This window comes from Condylura cristata, unplaced genomic scaffold, assembly GCF_000260355.1.
Source record: "Condylura cristata isolate star-nosed mole 26May11 unplaced genomic scaffold, ConCri1.0 scaffold00001, whole genome shotgun sequence".
Taxonomy (NCBI): domain Eukaryota; kingdom Metazoa; phylum Chordata; class Mammalia; order Eulipotyphla; family Talpidae; genus Condylura; species Condylura cristata.
In genome coordinates, this window is record NW_004567102.1 from 64,095,464 (window position 1) to 64,117,284 (window position 21,821).

The 21,821-nt window shown below is 35.8% G+C and overlaps 1 protein-coding gene across 2 annotated transcripts in view; it reads left to right on the plus strand.

The window, feature by feature from the left end:
* The first annotated feature begins 13,673 nt into the window (after window positions 1–13,673).
* RNF146 (ring finger protein 146) overlaps window positions 13,674–21,821 on the plus strand; it is a 14,937-nt gene continuing 6,789 nt past the window's right edge. The window contains exons 1-2 of one of the 2 annotated variants that reach the window (XM_004673835.2): window positions 13,674–13,759; window positions 21,117–21,220. In XM_004673835.2, the coding sequence (XP_004673892.1) occupies window positions 21,219–21,220 (2 nt within the window). In that variant the 5' untranslated portion in view covers window positions 13,674–13,759; window positions 21,117–21,218. Of the gene's footprint in view, window positions 13,760–13,964; window positions 14,159–21,116; window positions 21,221–21,821 lie in introns of those variants that run through there. The other variant, XM_012722233.1, reaches the window with a different exon arrangement.

A 21,821-nucleotide genomic window follows, 5' to 3' on the forward strand; every position in this document is an offset into this window, starting at 1 on the left:
TCTAAATCCTACCAAAAGCTCCATCATCTCAGTTTAGAAAATATTCTAAATCCTCTGTTTGTTACTTCAATAAAGTTTACAGCATCTTCATCAAGAATAGGATCCATCTCAAGGAACCACTCTGCTTATCCATAAGAAAAAATTCCTCCTCTCTTCAGATTTGATCATGTGATGGCAGCAATTTAGTCACATCTTTAGGCTTCACTTCTAATTCTAGTTCTTTTCCTATTTCTACCACATCTGCAGTTACTTCCTCCACTGAAATCTTGAACTCTTTAAAGTCATGCATGAGGGTTGGAATCAACTTCATACAAACTCCTTTTCATGTTGATATTTTGATCTCCTCTCATGAATCAAAAATGTTCTTAATGACATCTGGAGTGATGAATCCTTTCCAGAAAGTTTTCAAATGACTTTCCCTATCCATCAGAGGAATCAATATCTGTGGTAGCTATGACCTTATGAAATGTATTTCTTGACTAATAAAACTTGAAAGTCAGAATTGCTCTTTGATCCATGGACTACAGAATGGATGTTGTGATAGCAACCATGAAAGCAACACTCATCTCCTTGTACATCTCCAGCAGAGCTCTTGGATAATCAGGTGCATTGTCAATGAGCGGTAATATTTTGAAAGTAGCCTTCTTATTTGAGCACTAGTTGTTACAGTGTGCTTAAAATATTCAATAAATTATGTTGTAAATAAATGTGCTATCATCACAGTTTATATCTCCTTTTACAAAGCACATTCAGAATAGACAGCAAAATTCTTAAGGTCCCTAGGATTGTCCAAATGGTAAATGAGCATCATCTTCAATGTGAAGTCACAGGGGCATTAGCCCCTAACAAGAGAGTCAGCCTGTCCTTTAAAGCTTTGAAGTCAGGCATTGCTTTCTAATCTCTAGCTATGAAAATCCTGATGGCATCTTCTTCCAATATAAGGATGTTTTGTCTACATTGAAATCTGTTATTTAGTGTAATCACCTTTATCAGTACTAGCTAAATCTTCTGGATAACTTGCTAAAGCTTCATAACCCTTGCTCTTTTGCCTTACACTTTTATGTCACAAAGATAATGACTTTCCTTAAACCTCATGAACCAACCTCTGATAACTTCGAATGTTTCTTCTGCAATTTCTTCACCTTTCTCAACCAACACAGAATTGAAATGAGTTAGAGCATTGCTGTGCCTTAACTTTTGACTTAGGGGATGTGTGGCACGTTTGATCTTCTTTCCAAACCCCCAAAACTTTCACTATATGGACAATAATTCTGTTTCACTTTCTTATCATTCATGTGTTCACTAAATTAGAACTTTTAATTTCCTCCAATAACTTTTCCTTTGCATTTTTTTGGTGCAAGAGGTCTAACTCAGCTTTCCATTTCCCTTCTTCACTAATCTTAATCGTTTCCAACTTTTTTTTTAAAGATTTATTTATTTGTGCATACAGAACTGGGGTACAGGCCAGAGGCTCAGGGGTGGCCAGAGGATTCACCAGAGACAGAGTGGGGAGCAGAACAGGCAGATCGACCAAGTACACTGCTGAGGGGAGCAGTGGGCGGGTCAGGAGAGGTCTGCCTCGCCATGTGGTATCGAACTCATGCCGAAGTGACTTTAGCTTCTCAGTGCTGTGCTTTAACCCGCTGCACCACCAGGGAGGGCCCGTTTCCAACTTTTGATCTAACATTTATATACGTGTGACTCTTCCTTTCACTTGAACATTTAAAGACTATATTGTAAGATTATGAATCAGCCTAATTTCAATATTGTGGTATCTTAGGGAATAAGAAAACAGATGGAAAGGAGAGGGACTGGGGTGTGACGCATCAGCAGAATTGTAAGAACATACACTTTTATCCATTAAGCACAATCTTATATGGTCAAGGTTCATGATGCTTCCAATGCATTACAATAATAATATCAAAGGTCACTGGTCACAAATCACCATAATATATAATAACAAAAATTTTGAAATGATGTGAAAATTACCAAAATATGACATAGAAACATAAATGAGCACATGTTGGGGAAATAGTGTTGATAAACTTGCTGGAGGCTTCAATTCAATTTCTGGGGAAATAGTGTTGATAAACTTGCTGGAGGCTTCAATTCTGCAAAGCAAAATAAAATGAAGTGCAGTAAAAAAAAGTTTCCTCTACGCTATAGAACAAGAAAATTAAAATAAAAAATAATGAACCAATAATCTTCTCCAAAATTTGCAAAATAGGGCAAACAATAAGAATGGAATAAGAGGGCCTTCCCACATGGCACAACAGGTTGAAGCACAGCACTATGAAGCTGTCTGCAGCCACTGGGGCATGAGCTCAATTCCTGGCCAGGAGGTGACCCACATAGTGTGGTGGACCACTCCTGGCCCACTGCTGCTCCCTCAGCAGTGTATTTCTGTCATTCTGTCTGTTCTGCTCCCCACTCTGTCTCTGGTGAATCCTCTCACGCTCCTGCACCTCTTGCCTGTACTCCAGTTCTTGTATGCTTAAATAAATAAATTTTAAAATAAGTAAATAAATTGCAAAGTGCTTTAAATATGGAACAGGGAATAATAAATCTAAATCTACAAAAATTAGTTAATATAAGAAATAAATATGTAAACCAGAGCAACAAATAATCCAAAAACTATTTTTGGAAAAACCTACTGACATTTGTGAAAATTTACAAGTTTAAATGAGATGGAAAGACAGAGGAAGAGAGGGACTGTGATTGGGAACAAAGAGAGAGAGAGGTACAAAAAGAGAGAAGGAGAGAAAGGAGAGGGAGAGTCAATTCTGATAAACCATCTCTTTTTGGGGCAGAGGAGAGGATAAATTGTGAGGTTTCTGATTTCTACAGCATAAACTTACCCAATGTTACCTGTACAAATCTATTAATCTCCCATCATAATATTCCAACTGAGATGAGACACATAGACTTTGCTCTGGGCAGTGGGTCACCAGCATATCATTGGAGAGAAGTAAAAAATAACTATTATTATAACTCAAAATAAAACACAAAACAATATAGTTTCTAGGTAACTGTCAAAAGAATTAAAAATTAGAAAAAGTAGACTATTTCTTAGAGAATATAACTTACCAAATAGACTCAAAAGAAAATTAGACTAGAATGATGGTCATTAAAGTAATAAATTAAGTCTAAAATTTACCTATTACTTAAGGAAATAAAATGAAGCAATTGTGGCCCATCAGGTTTTCCATATATTCCATTAAATATTTTAAAGCATTGTTTCTTAAAATCTAGCTCTCAAAACAAAAGCTTTCTCCTACCTGAGAATTTATTGAAAATGCAAATTCTTAAGTTCTACCTCATAGCTACTAAATTAGAAATTCTGGGTATGAGAATATAATGGATTTTTATAGTAATGCATGTTAAATTTTTAAGAATTGTTTTAAGGAAAAGATGAACCTAAAATTAAGGAAAAGATGAACCTATTTTAGAAAGTGTAAGAAATTCCCCACTACTGATCTCACTTTGTAAGGCCAGTATATCATTCAATGCAGAATCAAACAGTACTTATAAGAAAGGAAAATTATAAACTGCTGTCACATGTGCTGTAAATCTTCTAAGTAAGACATCCACCAAAGTGCCTGAGTGTTTGTCTGAGTGTGCCATAATTAATTTGAGAATCAAAAAATGATTTTACATGAGGAAATCTGTTATTACATTTGCCACATTAACAAATTACAGAAGAAAAACCATTTGATAATCTCTATAGATGCTGATATACTCTTGATAAGTTTAAATAAGCCTTCATGATAAATAAAATAATAGCTATCATTACTACAGAAATTCTTAGTAAGTGAGAAATAGAAAAGCTTAGCCTGATTAAAATTATCTACTAAAAATTTTTAATGCATATTATTTTTGATGAAATTATAGGATATTATTTTAAATTAGGAACAAGACCAAGAGAACTGCTTTGCCACTTCCATTCTGCATTACACTGGAAATCCAAGGACGGAGAGTAAAAAAATAGAGAAAGAAAGAAAGAATAAAAGGATATAGATTGATAAAAAATAAATCACAAACTCATCCCTTTTGGATATTGTGAACACCAAAATTGAAATTATTTTTTCTTTTTTTTTTTTTAAGATTTATTTATTTATTCATACAGAACTGGGGTACAGGCCAGAGATGCAGAGGGTGAGAGGATTCACCAGAGACAGAGCGGGAAGCAGAACAGGCAGATCGATGAGGTACACTGCTGAAGGGAGCAGCGGGCGGGTCAGGAGAGGTCTGCCACGCCATGTGGTCACCTCCGGGGCAGGCGGGGATCAAACTCATGCGGAAGTGGCTTTAGTTTCTCAGTGCAGTGCCTTAACCCGCTGCGCCACCAGGGAGGGCCCCAAAATTGAAATTATTTTATAGACATATTAATGCTATTAAATAAGGATGTTTTACAAACTGTCACTATATAAATTTAATAGGGTTCCTCTACATAACAAAAGATCCTACTCACAATATCTGTAATTTTTAAGTTACTTAGGAATAAGCCTAATAAATATAATTATTTAGAGATATAAATACTAAATGATATAAATGAAGAGTATGGAATGTTGTGAAAAAGATGACCCAGTATTTTAAAGATGCTCTTTCTTGCCAAATTAATGTTGTCACATTTATCAAGTAAAAATAGAGAATGCTCAGTTAAACTTAAATTTCAAATAAATTATGGATTTTTTTAGTTACTGCATGAGTCATACTTATGCTAAACTGTTAAACAGGAACTATGCATACATATGCATATGTGTTTTGTATGTGGATATAGGTAATATATGCCAATTATATAGATATATAATTTGTTCTCAATCTCAATTTCCAAAGAAACTGTATATCTTGCATTTTTTGACCATCCCATACTGAATTAACCTATAAATCCAGTGCAATCCAGTACAGTCTCAATAGAATTTTTCATGGGATTTAAAAATAATCTTAAAAATTTACATGTATGAAAATGACTTTTTCCAAGAATGTAGGTAGTTTTTGAATTAGGTTGTGTGATAAAAGAGATTTCTAAACACAAAAGAAAGAACTATCTTTCCCAAAGATAAATTCAATTTATCCCCCAGAACTCAGCAAGGTGAGCCCTGATGATAACCTTATTGACCTAGTTATTCCAACTAGAGGCAATAAGAGGGGAGAGAAGAACCTCTACATCACTGGCTTATTTTCATTCATTTCTTTCTGTTTCCATTAAGACATCAAGAGTGTTTTTGATTTAAGACAATACCACGCTAAAGGAAAGTGCTATAATTTGATCATGAGTTACTAACAGTTGATTTCAGTAACCACATTCCAGGCATGATCTGTTCTTAGCATCATTTTGCAGGTAGATCCAGCTGTTAGATCGGGCTTCTCAAGAAAATAGTAAGCCAAATAGGTAGATGATGTGGATAATGGTAAAACTGATTTAGGATTTTATTCTGGTGAATAGGTGAAACTAAGTAACACAAGAGATCATACTTATAGAAATAAGCAACTTTTGTATAAGTATGTGTCATTTAGTACTTTCAGGTTCAAGAAACAAGAGTCAATACAGTCTAACACAGAGAAATATACTGAAATATTAAAAAATATATAGGACATCTTCAGACAACCTCAAAGTTGGTTTTGGAAAAGTCAAGAGCCAAAGTATTTATGGGGAAAATGGAAACAAACGGATAGTCATAGTCATATGGGATTGATCAACTCCAACTGCTTTTTCTGCCTTTCTCTGCATTCCACATGAGATTCAAATTCCAAAGTGAGAGGAGCATCTGATTGGTATAGCTTGAGTCACATGTCCATCCCTTGGTCAGGTGAAATGGGGACATCTTGATTGATAGTTCCATGGCTGTATCCAATAGTGAAGGAGTAGTTTTCCCAATGTAAGTTCAAGGCACCATTTCAAAAGAAAGGGAAATGAATTTTTGGCAGGCATAAACAACAGATGTCCACTGCATGACTGAGTAACACAGGTCTTGGGAAATGTACCAGTGTGGAACAATGCTGTGATTGCCAGCTGACAATAGTGCAAGGCCACAATTTTTTTCTTTTCATAAAAGAAAGGATTCTTTCAATATTAATCACTCTGGGAAGTAGTTAATACTAGTGTAGGAAATGAGGTGGGCCTCTGGGAAAGGAAAAGTCTTTCTTCACTTTCAGAGATTGGAGACATTAGGCTGACAAGCTGTTGTTCTAGAAACGTTCCTGCCTATGTTGGCTGCAGGGATTTTCAGCTGTGTGAGATGCAACAGCAACAGCAATAAACAAATACAAGCCTCTTTATGAAGCTTCTCGTATTCATGGCTATAGCTGTGGAATCCTCGCATATTAAGGAAGGTACTTCCAAGCTGGTGGTGCATAACGGTATATGGCAAAACAAAACAAAACAAACAAAAAACAATATAAAAGACCTCTCCTCTCTCTCTACCAAAAGTAAAACAAAACAACAGTCATTTGGACTGTGGAACAGTTGAGGTTTCCTCATTGATGACCAGTGGAGGGTCTGTGCTCAAGAAAATCATTAGCAACAACCACATAGCACAAAGGCAAGATAAGATGTTGGAGTACACAAAATGCTTATTTCAGAACAAGTGTATGTATTTGATACATGTAATGACAAATCCATGTAACCATTCTTGTATAAGACAACATACACAGACAAAAAACAGAAACCCACACAAAAAACGAAACATGTACACCCATCTATATATAAGTAAGCATTAAGTACATGTCAGTTAACAAAATGAAATACTTGCGATTACTTCTAACAGTTTTCATTTCCTCTTAAATTCCTTAAGGTGTTTATTTGATGTATATAAATTTGTCATTTTTATGGCATCAAATGTTTCCCTTTTCTTCTGTAATTTCTTCCATTTATTTTTAGGCTTGGAAAATGCTTCCCTGCAAAAGACCAGTATTATGGAGTCTATAATTCACTTTAGAGAACTCTGGCCAAGAGAGTAGGCTGTTCTGTATGTGCTCTTTGATGTAAATTGCATGTGATGTGTGGGCACTTGCTTTAGTTAGGATCTTGCATTCAAAGGATGATTCCGTAGCATGTAACCCCTAAACAAGTGTGTTAGTTCTGATCACTAGCAGAATTTTCATTGATCTGTATGTGACTGGTAAGAAAGGACTTTTTGTTCATGAGATGATCACTGGTGAAATTAATATTTGAGATCTGACCATTGGGTAAACATTTCAAAAACACATTCAATTCTCACTTCAACAGTATGCAAGAATCTCAGGAGCCCCAAATCCTGTTCACTAGGGATAGCATCAAGACTGCTCCTTAATGAGATGTTTTGCCTGCTTCATCATAAAAGTCTGATAATTGGCTGAATTCGTGGAAGAATTTGGGGTGAGAATTTCTTTATAATCAGAGTGAGAGGTTGTGGGGAAGTAGTTAATCCTCAGCCATCTCTGAATCTTGGAGACTACAATTAATTAACAAAATTAATCTAAGGTTGTACAAGATCAAATTTGCCCAGGCCAACTCCCAAGACCCAAATACCCACTTGCATTTTGCTCTGATTTACTTTCTAGTTTTATCTTTTACATCTAGTGTGATCCACCTGGAGTTTTCAAATGTGAATGACAACAGGAGTGAAGCGATCCATATAAATGTGTGAGGCAAGCTGGCAGAGCACAGGAGGTAGGAAGAACTGCAGGAATTGCAGAGCATCATGGGGCTGCTACTCTGTGTTCTGCCAATTGCTGCCATCTGGGAATGGGTCTATCTAGTGCTGCTAATTCTTCTGATTTACTTCTCCTCCCCAGATTTCTTTCTTTCTTTTTAAATTGTATTAAAACACCATGCAACAAACTGTATATTTTTGACATGGTTATGGCACAAAGATGACCAGTTTGCAATTTTTGCTTTATTATTTAAGAGGTAAATATAATACATATTTTCCTCCAAGAGGGCAATGCTTTCCCAAACTGTTGAAAGCACAGCCTTTCTGGATAAGATCTTATTCTTTCTTTATTAGTCACTTTACACTGTCTTTTATTTTCTGCATATTGGGTTTAATTTTAAAATAATTCATCTATCTCCACCAACATTTTTTCAGATTTTAATTTGAAATTTAATTTCAAATCTCTTAATTCAAAAAATTAAATAACAACAAAACACTTAATGAAATAAATATTTCAATGAATATTTTAATAAAAACATTTGTATTTTTATGAATAAATATTTGTCTTAAGTTTCTTCCAGCTCTAAGAGTTTTGCAATTTATTCTTTTGGGCTTTCTAAACATAATCTTCATATCTTTAGATCACATATATAATCTGGCCATCATTTTCTGAATGCTCATTTTCTGTAACATAGAGAATTTTTTATTTATTAATAGCTTGAAAGGACTCAACATACTATCATAACCTGGAAGGAACTAGCTTTAAAATTAATTCCACTATTACTTGATACATAATTTGTGATCCCAGTCAGTTTTATTTACCTAAAATAATTTATTTAAAATTTATCTGATACCAGTGATCTGTCTTCTATTCTATGATAGAAGTGAAGTGGAGAGTGAAGTCATGTAATTTCCCTAATTTCAAGGAACTCATATTTTCAAAAACAAGGACATAATAAACCATGGTAAAAATTTCAGAATCTTAAGTAATTACAAATACTGATGAAATTAGGAGTCTGATATTCCAAAGAGTGACAGGCTAAGGAATGTAAGGGGAATTATGGGTAAGTGAAAAAATAACCCTCTGAGGAAATAGCGTTTGAGCTGGGACACATTAACAAGAAGACGTGTCAATATCCAGGGAAAGAAATTTGCCTTAGTGCAGCTGGGCTGTTATAATAAAAAAAAAAAAAAAAAAAAAAAAAAGGTAAACCATAATAGAAATTTACCACTCCCTGCTGTCTCTTCATAAGGTGAAAGGAGAGAAAGCACTCATATGTAAACAGATGGTGGGAGGTAAGGGTGATTCTTGCCTGTTCCTGGTTTTGACAATGGCACGCGTAGGTGATTCTTGGTGGCTCTGAGTTCTTGGATTACTGCAGCCTTAGTGAGCAGGAGGGCCCCTGGCTTCCTTCAATAGCAGTGCAAGCAGCAGTGTTAGCAGCCTAGGGAGCATGTGAGTAGGGTCCCATTGAATACCAGTAAAATTCCTCCAGTGTAGTTACTGATTTTAAGGCCATGCTCACTGTTGCGCTTTTGTGGGCTTCTCCAGTTTTCCACATGTTTGCTAACAATTCATGCATTACATTCCCCTTGTTTGAAATGCATGACATTTGTTTTCCAAATAGAACCCTGTGGCCATCCTTGGTGGTGTAAGGTGATAAAGGGCAGAAGTACTATGAAGCTATCTGCAGCCTCTGAACCATGAGTTAGATCCCCGGCCAGGGAGGTGACCCACATGGTGCAGTAGACCTCTATTGTCTCACCATCGGTGTATTGAACTACATTCCCCTCAGCAGTGTGTTTTAATAGATCTGCATGTTCTGTTTCCCACTGTGTCTCTGCTGAATCCTCTCACCCATTCCACCTCTGCCCTAGACCCCAGTTTTTGTATGCTTAAATAAATAAATCTTTAAAAAAAAATAGGACCCTGACTGATAGTGTTATAAAAAGTATTTCAATTATTGGTGCAAGCCAATAATTGATATCCATATGATTCCATAAATAAATAAAAGACCTAGTATACATGATTATGAAATCATCTAGCAATGATTTCCTAAATTCTAACCACTTTGAAGAGAATGTGACATAGCAAAACATATTTGCTGCCTTTACAACACTAAGCTATTTCTATTATGTGATAAATAAAATTATTTAAGTGTCAGCTTTATTAAAATAATAATCTAGTTTTAAATTAAATGCTTTTTCAGAAAAGGGAAAATAGATCTTTTTTTCTTGTCTTTTAATGAGAGATTATGTCATTTATAAAATGAGCATGAACTTTGGAGACACTATCAACATGAGATTACTAAAAATCAAGATATACATCGTATATATAACCAGGATTTCGAAAGGCATACTTGATTTTATACTCAGTCTATAAAATTGGACTCATAACTCTTTTGTTTTAGGCTATTTCCCAGGCGTATAATAGTCATGAAGCAGTGAAAATTTCTGGGATTGGAGCACTAACATTGAGAACTAGTCAAGGAGAGAACACTGATTATCACATCAGATAAGGAAAAACACAAGCAAAGTTGATTATACTGTTATTTACAAAGGAGTACTGCTAGAAAAGCACAAATTATTTGGATTCTATAAGTGGGACAACATGAACTGGTAGGACAGGGACCAAATTATAAGAACAAGTTAACAGCTATTAGAGCAAAATGGAAAAACTGAAATGGAAAAGTTTACTTTCCAAAACTTCCCCTTTGGCTTTCTTTCTATTCATCTGCTAGCTATAATGACGGGTGCATTCCTGAATCTGGTTTGTTCTGTTTCCAGACATATGAGAAAATTGTGTCCATGGCTATCAGATGATTGATGGCACATGGGGAAAAAAAAACCTAATTTAGGGTTGATACAAGAAAGAGCCCCAGAACAGTGTTCAACTTTTTGGACTTAGGGCCCCTTTATACACTTTAAAATTATAGAAGACTCAAAAAAAAAAAAAACCCAAACTGTTGTTTATATATGTTACTCTGTCAATATTTACCAAATCAGAAAGTAAAATGGATGTTAAAATATTAATTCATTTTAAAATAGTGTTAACATAGCATCTGAAAAAGTAACTTTTTTCCCCAAAACAAAGCTAATTTAGTGAGAAGTGACATTATTTTAGTTTCCAAATCTCTTTAATGCCTGCTTTAAAAAGTTTTATATCTGCTTTTACATTCAGTCTGTGGGTACATCATGTACCTTCTGAAAAACTCAGATATATGTATTTGCATGTGTGTTCAAGAGAGAGAAACAAGACAGCCAGTATGAAGAAAAGAGGGTGACTGAAGGTGATGTTATTTTCATGTAAGCATTTCATCAGCTTGTAGGAATAGTGGCTTATGTATAAGCACTTCTAAGCAATCTGTTGCAAATCCTTTATCTCTGATTAAAGTGAAGCAAAATAGAATGTTAGTGACAGGAACATTATTACAAGAAATAATTATTATTATGTTAGTGACAGGAACATTATTACAAAAAACAATATTACAAGAAATAATTAAACGGTTTATTTCTTTAAGTAAACGGTTTATTTCTTTAAGTAAATCATTTGAAAATTGGGACATTTTAGCAAAACTAGAAGGTAGATGATTTTAAAACAGTTCTGACATGTTGAAAGAGGTCATGTATTATTCCTAGATAGACTCATCTTTCTTTTAGGTGACTAGTGAAGATACAGTATATTCTATACCTTATATTCTACACCTTATATATTAATTTATATATATGTGTGTATGTGTGTATGTGTGTGTGTGTGTGTGTGTATATATATATACACTACTATACCTTATATTCTATACCTTATATTCTACACCTTATATATTAATTTATATATATGTGTGTATGTGTGTATGTGTGTGTGTGTGTGTATATATATATATATATATATATATATATATATATATATATAAAGCTGCTCACAAATAGCAAACTTTTTATTTAGGCTAATTGGTATATAAATGTATATGTATATATTCATTTGTTAACTCAATGTATATTTACAGAGAACCTCTATAAATGCTTTAGAACATCTGTAATTATTCTTGGTAGTTGAAATACAAAATAGAACACAAAGTCCTGATCTTCAGAAATTTATATTGCAGTGTAAATTAACACAATGAAAAGAAGAATCATCCATCTTACAGTGTAGTACTAAGATTAAGAGGAAAAAGAAAGGAGGAGAATATAAAACATTGGGAATAGGGAATGTCATCATTTAAAGTAGGATATTATGTTAGACCATCCACTGAAAAGATGTTATTTGTACACAACAGGAGGCAGTGATCTGTGCAGCACAAACAACTACAAATGAGGTTGGGAACTTACGTGGTCTTTTAGGAACACAAAGCTAAGAAAGCAGTTTGTGAGGTTAGAGTGGAGTCTTAAAGTCATTGTAAGGATTTTGGTTTTTACTTTGCTATAGGAAGTATTGGGAAAATTTAAACCAACGTGTGGCTTGATGACTTCCTTTTAGATAAGTTTATTTTGGCCTTTGAGAAGATACTCAAAAGAAAACAAGAACAAGAGACAGAAGATCAAGCCGTGTTTGCACCACTGCAATTACCAAACAAGAGATGATAGAAATTGTGCTAGACGTGGTTAAGTAGTTAGTATATGGATGTATTTTGAAAAGTCAATAGACTATTTGCAAAATGGGTATGAGACATAAGAGAAAAAGGGAAATTAAAGGAAATTAAGGTGAGTTTGAACAAGGAGAGATGGAGCTCTTCACTGAGATAACTAAGATTATGAGTGTGACTGAGAAAGAGTTTGAAGCCTATAAAGGTGTGTTAATAGGATTCCTGTTATTAGTTCCTCTTTGAACTGCCGTTGTATGAATAGATAGAATATGTAAAAAATTTAGACCGTTGCTTTGTATATTGTTTATAATAGTATTATCACTTCAAGCTGGAAACATCAGTATATATCAAATTGCTGGAATTATATGTTCATGGGTCTGCAACACAGAGAGGTATAACTGGATGGCTAAGTAGTCATAAAGACAGGGAATTAATCTACCATCTGCAGAACATACATTTCAGTATTCAGTTACTACATTTACAGATGTTACAAAAATAATATTGCTCGTTTAAGTGAGTAAACGTCATAGATTTAGATAGCAGTCTTCAAGATATACATTAATAAGAATTATGAAATAAATTGATACTAGAGGAATAAAAGGAAACCTACATCTTCCTATATGAATATATATGGACACTGAAAAAGTCAACATCAAATAAACAGTTAATGCGATCTCAAAATGCAACATCACTGCAAGTAAGAAGATACTGGCATGGAATGTTTAAATATATACTGTTTTAAAGATAAAACACAGTTCATTCATTTCTTCATTTTACTACAAATTAAGAAAATACAGTCTGTTCCGAAAAAGACTGATTTCCCTGCTAAAATAAAATGGAGGATACTGCCAGGGTTTTGATGCTTGAAACAACACCTACGTATCCAAATAAGTCATTTCTTTAGTTTCAGATTTTTAGACTAATTTTTCCCCCTCCAACTTCGTACGCCCCATTCTGTTAAGAAAAATGGGTTCAAAAGGAAAATACTTCTTTTTCTTTTTTAAACAGATTAAATTGCTTTACTATTCAGAAAGTGAAAACATTACTTTTAGAAAAGAAAACAAGCAGTTCTTTGCCAAGAGTCTTCACCCCCAAATCCAACTTTTTGGGGGCTCGAAGCTGAGTTTCTAAGCAGCACCATCTACTGGTTCTTCATGCGCCTTACTTCCTCTGCCCAGTCTCTTCCTGGTGAAGCTACATTCTTCCTGTCTCCTACAGTCTCCTGACCCTAATTACAAGTAAAGTAAAATTTAAAGCAGTTAGAGCAGCGAAATTTCAGGTCCGCAAAGGCAGAGGGCGGACACCCAGGCGCGCACTGGAGGGGCGGGACGAGGCGAGGAGGGGCAGGACGGGGTGGGGCGGGATTTCGGGAAACAGGGCTTGGGAGGGGGCGGCGCGAGCTCCGACACAGCTTCCGCCCCACGTGGCCCCGCCCCCCCGCGACGCGACGGGCTGTCACGTGACGGCCGCGCGCGTCCCCGGCCGCTGCGGACTCCGAGATCGAAGAGAAAAGACTGCGAGGCGGCCGCGGCTGTGGTCAGAGAGGTGGGAGTCGGGGCTAAGCCCTCACGGGGGACACGGTTAAAGTCAGCTCCCCTGGAATCCTAACTCCGGGAGTGCTGGCCCGCGGTGTCACCGGGCCTCTATGGGCTCCGGGTCTGCGTTGCTCTTGGGCCTGAGGGGCGGCGGCGGGGTCAGGGGCCGGTGCGTAGGTGGACGCCCTTGGGCCGGCGCTACTGCGGCTGTCTGCCGAGGTGGGGTGGGACCGCTCAGTCCTTCCCGCCGCCCCTGCTTCGGCTGCTGTCGCAGTCATGAAGACTGTGACGGGCTCTGCGTTGACCACGGCCGACGCAGCCCTGGCCCTGGGCGACGGCCCGGAGCTGGTCCCGGCCGGGGTGCGAGAGGCGGAGCAGCGGCCATTACTGCGCAGCCTCTTCCGCTGGGGTCGGTGTCTCTGCCTTTGGTGGCAGCCAGTCCCTCTCTTTTCCCCTCGGCGGAGGTGTCAGGCCTCTACCCGGGGACCATCTGAGGATTAAGGGAGACGGTGGTTTGGGGGTGCCCTATACCCTGTGTCCCATGGGAAGGCTCTGTCCGGGTCTTCGGTCAAATCGAAGCCAGGGCTTACAGTCCGTGCATTTTGTCTTTTTCCTGAGCTCCTTTGGTTGCTGCCTTCTCCTGGTTCTCTCTACTCCTCCTCCCCTCCCCCGCTCGCTTGTGTCTGGATATTGCCTAATGTTAAGATCAGCGCCTCCACCTTGTCGGGGTTAAACCCAGTGCTGCGTGTTCCTCGTTGTTTTGACGGTTATTAAAGCATCTGGACAATTAAGAGAGCTCTTAATACTCGTTGAGCTTCCACACCTCAGAACATCCTAAAAGCGGAGGCTGTTGCTTTGTTCTGCTGGTTGCGGGGTGCAGAGTTCTCTTCCTAACCCTCCGCCCATCCCGCTGCAAAGTGTGGGTTTCCCATTGTTGTCACTGTTTTATTTTCTGTAGGCTTCCGGAGAAAGGCTGCAAAATTGTTTTGCATTTACACACATTCTAGCAACTACATCTTTTTCACCTTGTTAGCCACATTTCATATTTTTTCATTTCGTTTCTGAGTGCCATTTTAGTGAGCACTTCTCAAGTTTTGAGTACAGACATTTGTTTGCTAGGTAATATTTTTGTAATGCGGAAACTGGACTTGAGGAGGAGAAAAAGCCAAGAAATTGTAGAAATTTGTCTTTGTGTGATTGACATTTCTAGTGCCAAGAGCACAACCCTTCTCCCCAAAAATGTGTACTTTTTAAATACGGTGTGAAAGCGTAACATTGACATTGAAAGCCGTTGTGCAATTACAGAAATTGGGATGCTTAAATGTTTGTCTTTTTAATAAGTGAGTCTATATTTAGAAAAAGATGTGACTTACAGGACAGGTGAAGAAAGTAACCGGCAAAGTAATAGGATATGATGTTGGTTTTGTGTTTTTGTGATCAGCAAGTATTGTTTGTATTGAACGCCTGGGTGCTCTAAACACGTATGAAAAAGGGTCAGTTAATTCTTAGTTTAAGAGAAAAGTGGAAGAGTGAATGCCAGTCTAGAAATAGGTCTTAGAAGTTTTTTTTTTTTTTAACCTTTTGTGTCTTAGTTGGGGCAAAATGTTAAGCCTTTGACTTAGAATTTGCTTCAGATGGGCCTATATTAATTGTGGTCAAAATGAAATAATGCTATTTAAATATTTCAATGCTTTGTTATTTATGAATTGTGAAAACCTGGTAGCATTATAATCATAAGGAAAACTGTTTTTCCTAATAGGTAATCGTTTGATAAGTCGGTGGAGATGGTCTTTTTTCTTCAGGAGGCATGCGTCAACTAGTAAAACACTTTATTTTAGTTTCTTCCAACTTGAATTGTCAAAAGAGGGAGGCAGATAGTGTTAAATCTACTTTTCACAGTTTTGTTCTGTGTAAAGAATTTGATTAGCCATTTACTAGCATGAAATGCCAGACAAACATCAGTTGGATAATTGAGTGCTCTCCCCCTACCCCCCCTACCCCCCCCACCCCCCCAGTAGAGAAGGTGTTGACTAAAACCGTTTTCATTCTTCTGTCTGTTTACAAATTGTGCCTAAGGAACCTGACTTTGCTGGTTGGGTATGGAAACCCCTGTAATAGCATTCTGCTTCAACCACCTGTGCTTATCATGGACTGTTTCGTTTTAGTGGCTTACTGCCTCTTGTGTTTTAGCAGGGTGGGTGATAGAGAAAGCTAAAAATGGAAACAGTAGTTACATTTCTCAATTTGGGACTCTTTCTCAAGAAAGATTAAGATGTATCTACTAAATACCCAGCCTCTATTCCATTTTTTTGTTTGTATACCCGAAGTGGGAAGGATTAAAATATTCTTTTCTGCTGTTGATCACTTTTATATGGAACATTTCCTGCTTAGCCTTTTTAAATAAAAAAAATTAATATTAGCTTTTAGTAAACGGAAAAAATAGAAAAGTCTTCAGATATTAAAATTATTGGTATTTTAATTGTACCATTCTTATCTTATTTTTTACTTCTTTGGAAAGATTATTTGACTATATTATCTGCAGGAAAAAGACTTAAGTTTTTATCTTGAACTCCCTTTGAGAAGTGGATTATATTTATTGTAATTAATCCTAAATATTTTTAGAGAAAAAGACAGTATGTGCAAGTGCTAGGAGTGTGAATTTGTTTAGTGGTCACAACTTGTAAATCATACAGTATTCATTTTTAGGTATACTTATGTAATTGTATGAGTAAATAATTAAATTTACTGGTTATCTCTTAACTGCTACATAGTTTTTAGTTTAGTCCTTCACTTTTTCCCCTTTCCAGAAGTGATAAAGGACAAAAAAAAAATCAAATTTAGTTTAAAAATTATTCTGTTTTCTTCCTGTCAGTTCATTTCTACACAAATTTTCACCAAAAGAAGGAACTTTAACATATTAGTTAATAAGTATTTGCTTCAAAATGTTGTGATAAATTTTACTATGATAATTTATAAATTGTATTGAGTTTGGTTTTGTTTACAAATCATTGCTATAGGTCTTATTTGTGTTTGACAAATTAATTCTGGTCTTTAGATACAATCACAGTCATCTTTTAAATTTGGTTAAATGAAAAGTCATCCCTTTCTTTCCCCGTCTTTGGTTTCAGTAATGTAGTTTTCTGAAGGCTGAGCTCTTCTTCACATGACTATGTTACATATCAGACCCTGTGTTGTGCTCAACTAGTAGTATAATACTCTGAGGTTATAATTGATGCGTCAACTTAGCAGAATTGGGACCACCTAAAAGCTAGTCAATTTTTGCTACAGAAGAATTTGCAACTTATTTTTGTCTATGCCCAGCAAAGATGTAGGTGAAGAAACAAGGACTTCATGTTCACTATTTACCAAGTCTTGTATTAAATTATCAGTTTCATGTTTTAAAAAAATACTTATCTGTGAAAAACTGCATTGCCTAGTGTGTTAGCACTAGTCACGTGGAGCTCCTTAGCACTTGATATGCTCTATTGAGTTGTGCTGTGCATTTATAATGCACATCAGATTTCAGTGTATATGCATACACAAGAATGCCAAATGTCTCATAAACTGTTTATATTTAATTCAGCTACATGTGAAAATGCTCATATTTTAAATATATTGATTTAAATAAAATATCTAAATTATTTGTACCTGTTTATTACTATTAATGTGACTAAAAAAAACTTTCAGATTCCTTTGAATTTTGAGACATGGGTTGCATCATACTCCTGTTACATGATGCATTTCTAGACTTTTCCCTCCGAGATCTGTACATTGAAGAAAGAATTTTTTTTTTTAAATAGGTAGTTGCATTTGCATCTAACTTCCAATATCGGTAGCTTTGTGATTTAGAGCTGAATGGATATAATACTATCTCACAGGGTGTTTTGAGGATTCATTAACAGGGTGGGTCTGCTAGTGTTTAGTGAACCTTACTATGCATATTCCCTAGGGATCTGATTCTGTAGGAATGGAGTAGGATTCTGTATTTTTCATTTGTGAAGAACTGCCAGAAATGCTGAGATTGCTGGTAGCATCCAGAGTTTGGATAGGTAGGATATAGATTGCGGCTTAGGTTTTAATTTATTTCCCTCCTCTACTGTTACCATTTAGTCTTAGAAAATACCAAGTGTTATAGGAATTGGAAATGTCACCATTACTCATAGGTTCTAAAATCAGTTTATTCTTGGATTTTATATGCCATTTGGAGCATCTATTGCTAGTAAAGAACAGCTAGAGTAAATAGTCAAAGGGGAAAGATGGCTTGAGCCTTATATTTGTAAGTGTTAGTAACTCAGTTAGATTTTAAGTTCTTAGTATGTCAAAAGCTTACATCTAATAACTGGGTGTTTTGATCACTGTTGATCAAACATTGTTTTATATGCATAAATAAACTTAGTTCTTCGATGTTTTATTCCAGTAGTTATTTTAGGAGGTTTTTTTTTTTTTTTTTCATGCAGGAAATATCAATTCATGTCAGCAAAAACTGGTTGGCAGTTTACTAGTCACTTAGAGGCATTACAATAGTCCCTATCTTCAGGAGGCATATGGTTTAGTGAAAAGTCAGAAACAAACAAATAGCTCTGGTGCCTAAGTTTAGTGATAGAAACATGTACAAAAAATAATAGATGAGAGGACATTATGACGGTAAGGGAAGCATTCATGATCTTTGAAAGATTATTACCGGGCAAAAGGAGGAAATATAGAACTAAATGAAAGTTTGGAGAATTATGAGTAATTTGGTATAATCAGAGAATTAATCTGTGTGTTGTTGCAGTGATAAATAAGACTAGAGAGTTTAAGGTTTTAGGGTAATAAGACCTTTAAATGTTTCCCTAAGGAGCTTTGCTTTTATAAGCTGAGAGCCAATAAAAGGCTTCATGTATACAAAGAATATGGTCCATGTTGCCATATAAATATGCTGTTCTTGGATTTAGTAAGTAAATTTGAAGGGTCATATTGTAGAAGAGATTCATTATACCAGCAGAAAAGAGAGAAATGATAGATTTAAAACTAGGTCACTAGCAATGGCAAGAGAGTAGAAGGTAGAACTCTAAATAAAGGTTTTGAGGATAAAAATTGACAGCATTTGGTGTGAAGGGGGGGAAGGGGAATGGTGAGAAAAAAGGAATTATTTTTTTCCAGTCAGCACTCATTACCTTACCTGTTGTAAAATTGGACATACCTGTAATAGGAGGTCTTATATAACATGAGACTCTGTCTTTGCACACTTTGCTTTCTTGTAAGGGAGGTAGTAACTGTGGAATACATTCAGTACTAAAGATGAACCACTTTACTTTTTTGTTTCTTCTTTATCCATATAGATCTTATTTCATTAAAAATGAAACGTGACACCATGTATCAGAATTTGATTCCCTTTTATGGCTGTAACTGCATTTCACTTAATCGAACATATTTTAGCCATTCTGTTTGGTGGACATTTGTGTTGTGTGTACCTTTTGGCTTTTATGAATAATTTCGGTAGACAAGCATCTCTGAGTCCCTGTTTTAAATTCTTTTGCATTTGTACCTGGAAGTGGAATTGGTGGAGTACATGGTAATTTTGTTTAATGTTTTTGAAGGAACTATCAAGCTCTCTTCCAGTGACTACATCAACCATTCCCACCAATAATCCACAGGGGTTCTGAGTTCTCTACATCCTCACTAATACTGGTTCCTAAAAAAATTATGACCATCATAATAGATGTGAAGTGATACATAGTTGTAGTTTTTTTTTTTTTTTTAAAGATTTATTTATTTGTGCATACAGAACTGGGGTACAGGCCAGAGGCTCAGGGGCGGTGAGAGGCTTCACCAGAGACAGAGTGGGGAACAGGACAGGCAGATCAACGAAGTACACTGCTGAGGGGAGCAGCGGGCGGGTCAGGAGAGGTCTGCCACGCCATGTGGTCACCTCCGGGGCAGGCGGGAATCGAACTCATGCGGAGGCGGCTTTAGATTCTCAGTGCTGTGCTTTAACCCGCTGCGCCACCAGGGAGGGCCCGTAGTTTTTAGTTTCATAAAAACTAAAAATATTGAGCACCTTTCACTGTGCTTATTACTGGTTATTTCTGTTTTGTAATGTCTTCAAATCTTTGCCCATTTTCTAATTTTTTTGAGATGTAGATCTTTATATAGACTTTATACATTTTTATCAGCTATGACTTGTAAAGCCTCCCATATTCTTGACAATGTCCTATGATATACAAAAATGTCAAATTTTGATGAAGTCTTACTATTTTTTTCTTTTTTTGGTCATACTTTTGGTATCATCTAGGGAGTGCTAAATCTTAAGAGTTGTAAGATTCTACCCTTACATTTAAGTTATTGACCATTTTGAATTAATTTTTATATATGGTGTGAAATAGGGCTCTACTTTATTTCTTTGCATATGCAAATTCAGTTGGCCCAACACTGGTTGAAGAGACTATTATTTCCTCATTAAGTGGACTTGGTAACCTTTTGAAAATCAAATGGCCATAAAGATGTATGGATTTATTCCTGTAGACTCTAATATTTTGGTGTATTTGTGTATCCTTAAGCCAGTGTCAATTTGTCTTGATTACTATAACGTTACAGTAATTTTAAAATCAGGAATGTGTTTTCTCCAACTTTGCTCTTTCTCAAGATTTTTTGGGATCACTCATGTGATGTGATGTATTTAGGATCACTCATAATTCCATATGAATATGAGGTCTGGCTTTTCCACTTTGTGCTAACAACAAAAAAAAAAATTGGTAAGAATTACCTTGAATCTATAGATCATTTTGTTGTCTTACCATCTTCAGTCTTCTAGTCCATAAACATCAATTATCTTTCTATTTATTTAGCTGCTTTTATTTCTTTCAGCATTGCTTTATAATTTTTACTGTGTAAGTCTTTCCCCTCTTTGGTTAAGTTGATTCCTAGGCATTTTATTATTTGAGATCTAGCTATAAATAGAATTGCCCCCATAATTGTCTTTTTGGACTGTTGACTACTAGATATGGAAGCACAGCTAACTTTTTTGTGCATTGAACTAGTAACCTGCACCTTTGCTGAATTCATTAGCTCTAATAGCTTTCTTGGAGAATGTTTGGGAATTTCAATATAAGGGTTAGAGATAGCTGTACTATTTCTATAAATGCAGTTCTACTTTTTATCATTTTGTATACCTTTCTTATCTTTTTGTGGTGTAATTTTTCTGGATAAAACTTTCCAGTACACAATACAGGGTTGAGTAACAGTGAAAGCATACATCCTTGTCTTGAGTATTTTTCCACTTTTAAAGTGAAATTTACTGAATTTTTAAAAAGCATTATATGTATTTTACTAATATTGTTTTGTTCTTAATCAACAGCAAGTTGATGTTGAAATTGTTTTCTTTGCAGATTAGGATGAAACAATCTAGAAGAGAAAATACTGCAAACTGACTTACTGCTAGTGAAGATGTTTTATTTTTGTGACAGACATCTGTGGGATCTGTAATAGAAATGTAAGTATAGCATCATGACTCTTCCAGAGCTGCAGTAAATTAGGTGGTTGGTAAAAAATGCCATAAATCAAGTTTCTGTTATACTTATTTTTAACTATACAAAATGAACACTTTTATTAACCTGTAGATGCTTTACTACATTAATAATTTTATCTTATTCACATTAAATGATTTAATGTAAAGTTCCAAAAATTTCTCTCAGAAGGAAACTAAACATGGTGGAATTTGTTCACAAAGAGACTAGAATGTCTGGAAACACCCCTAGGCCTTACAGGTTCTACCTTCTCATTACATAGTAATTTACTTAAGTAACTGAGCTAAAGAGACAGTCACGTTTTTACTAAAAAAGTGAACTGAGGCTTATAAAAACACTACTGAAATCTTGTTTCACTAAATTAAAGGCATTTTCTTCATATTGTAACTGACTTTAAATTTTAAAAAATTTAGAACATTAATCACATTTTAATTCATATTGAGTTTAAGTCTCCAGTTTTTTTTTTTTTAATTTTTTTTTTAAGATTTTATTTATTTATTCATATAGAACTGGGGTACAGGCCAGAGATGCAGAGGGTGAGAGGATTCACCAGAGACAGAGTGGGGA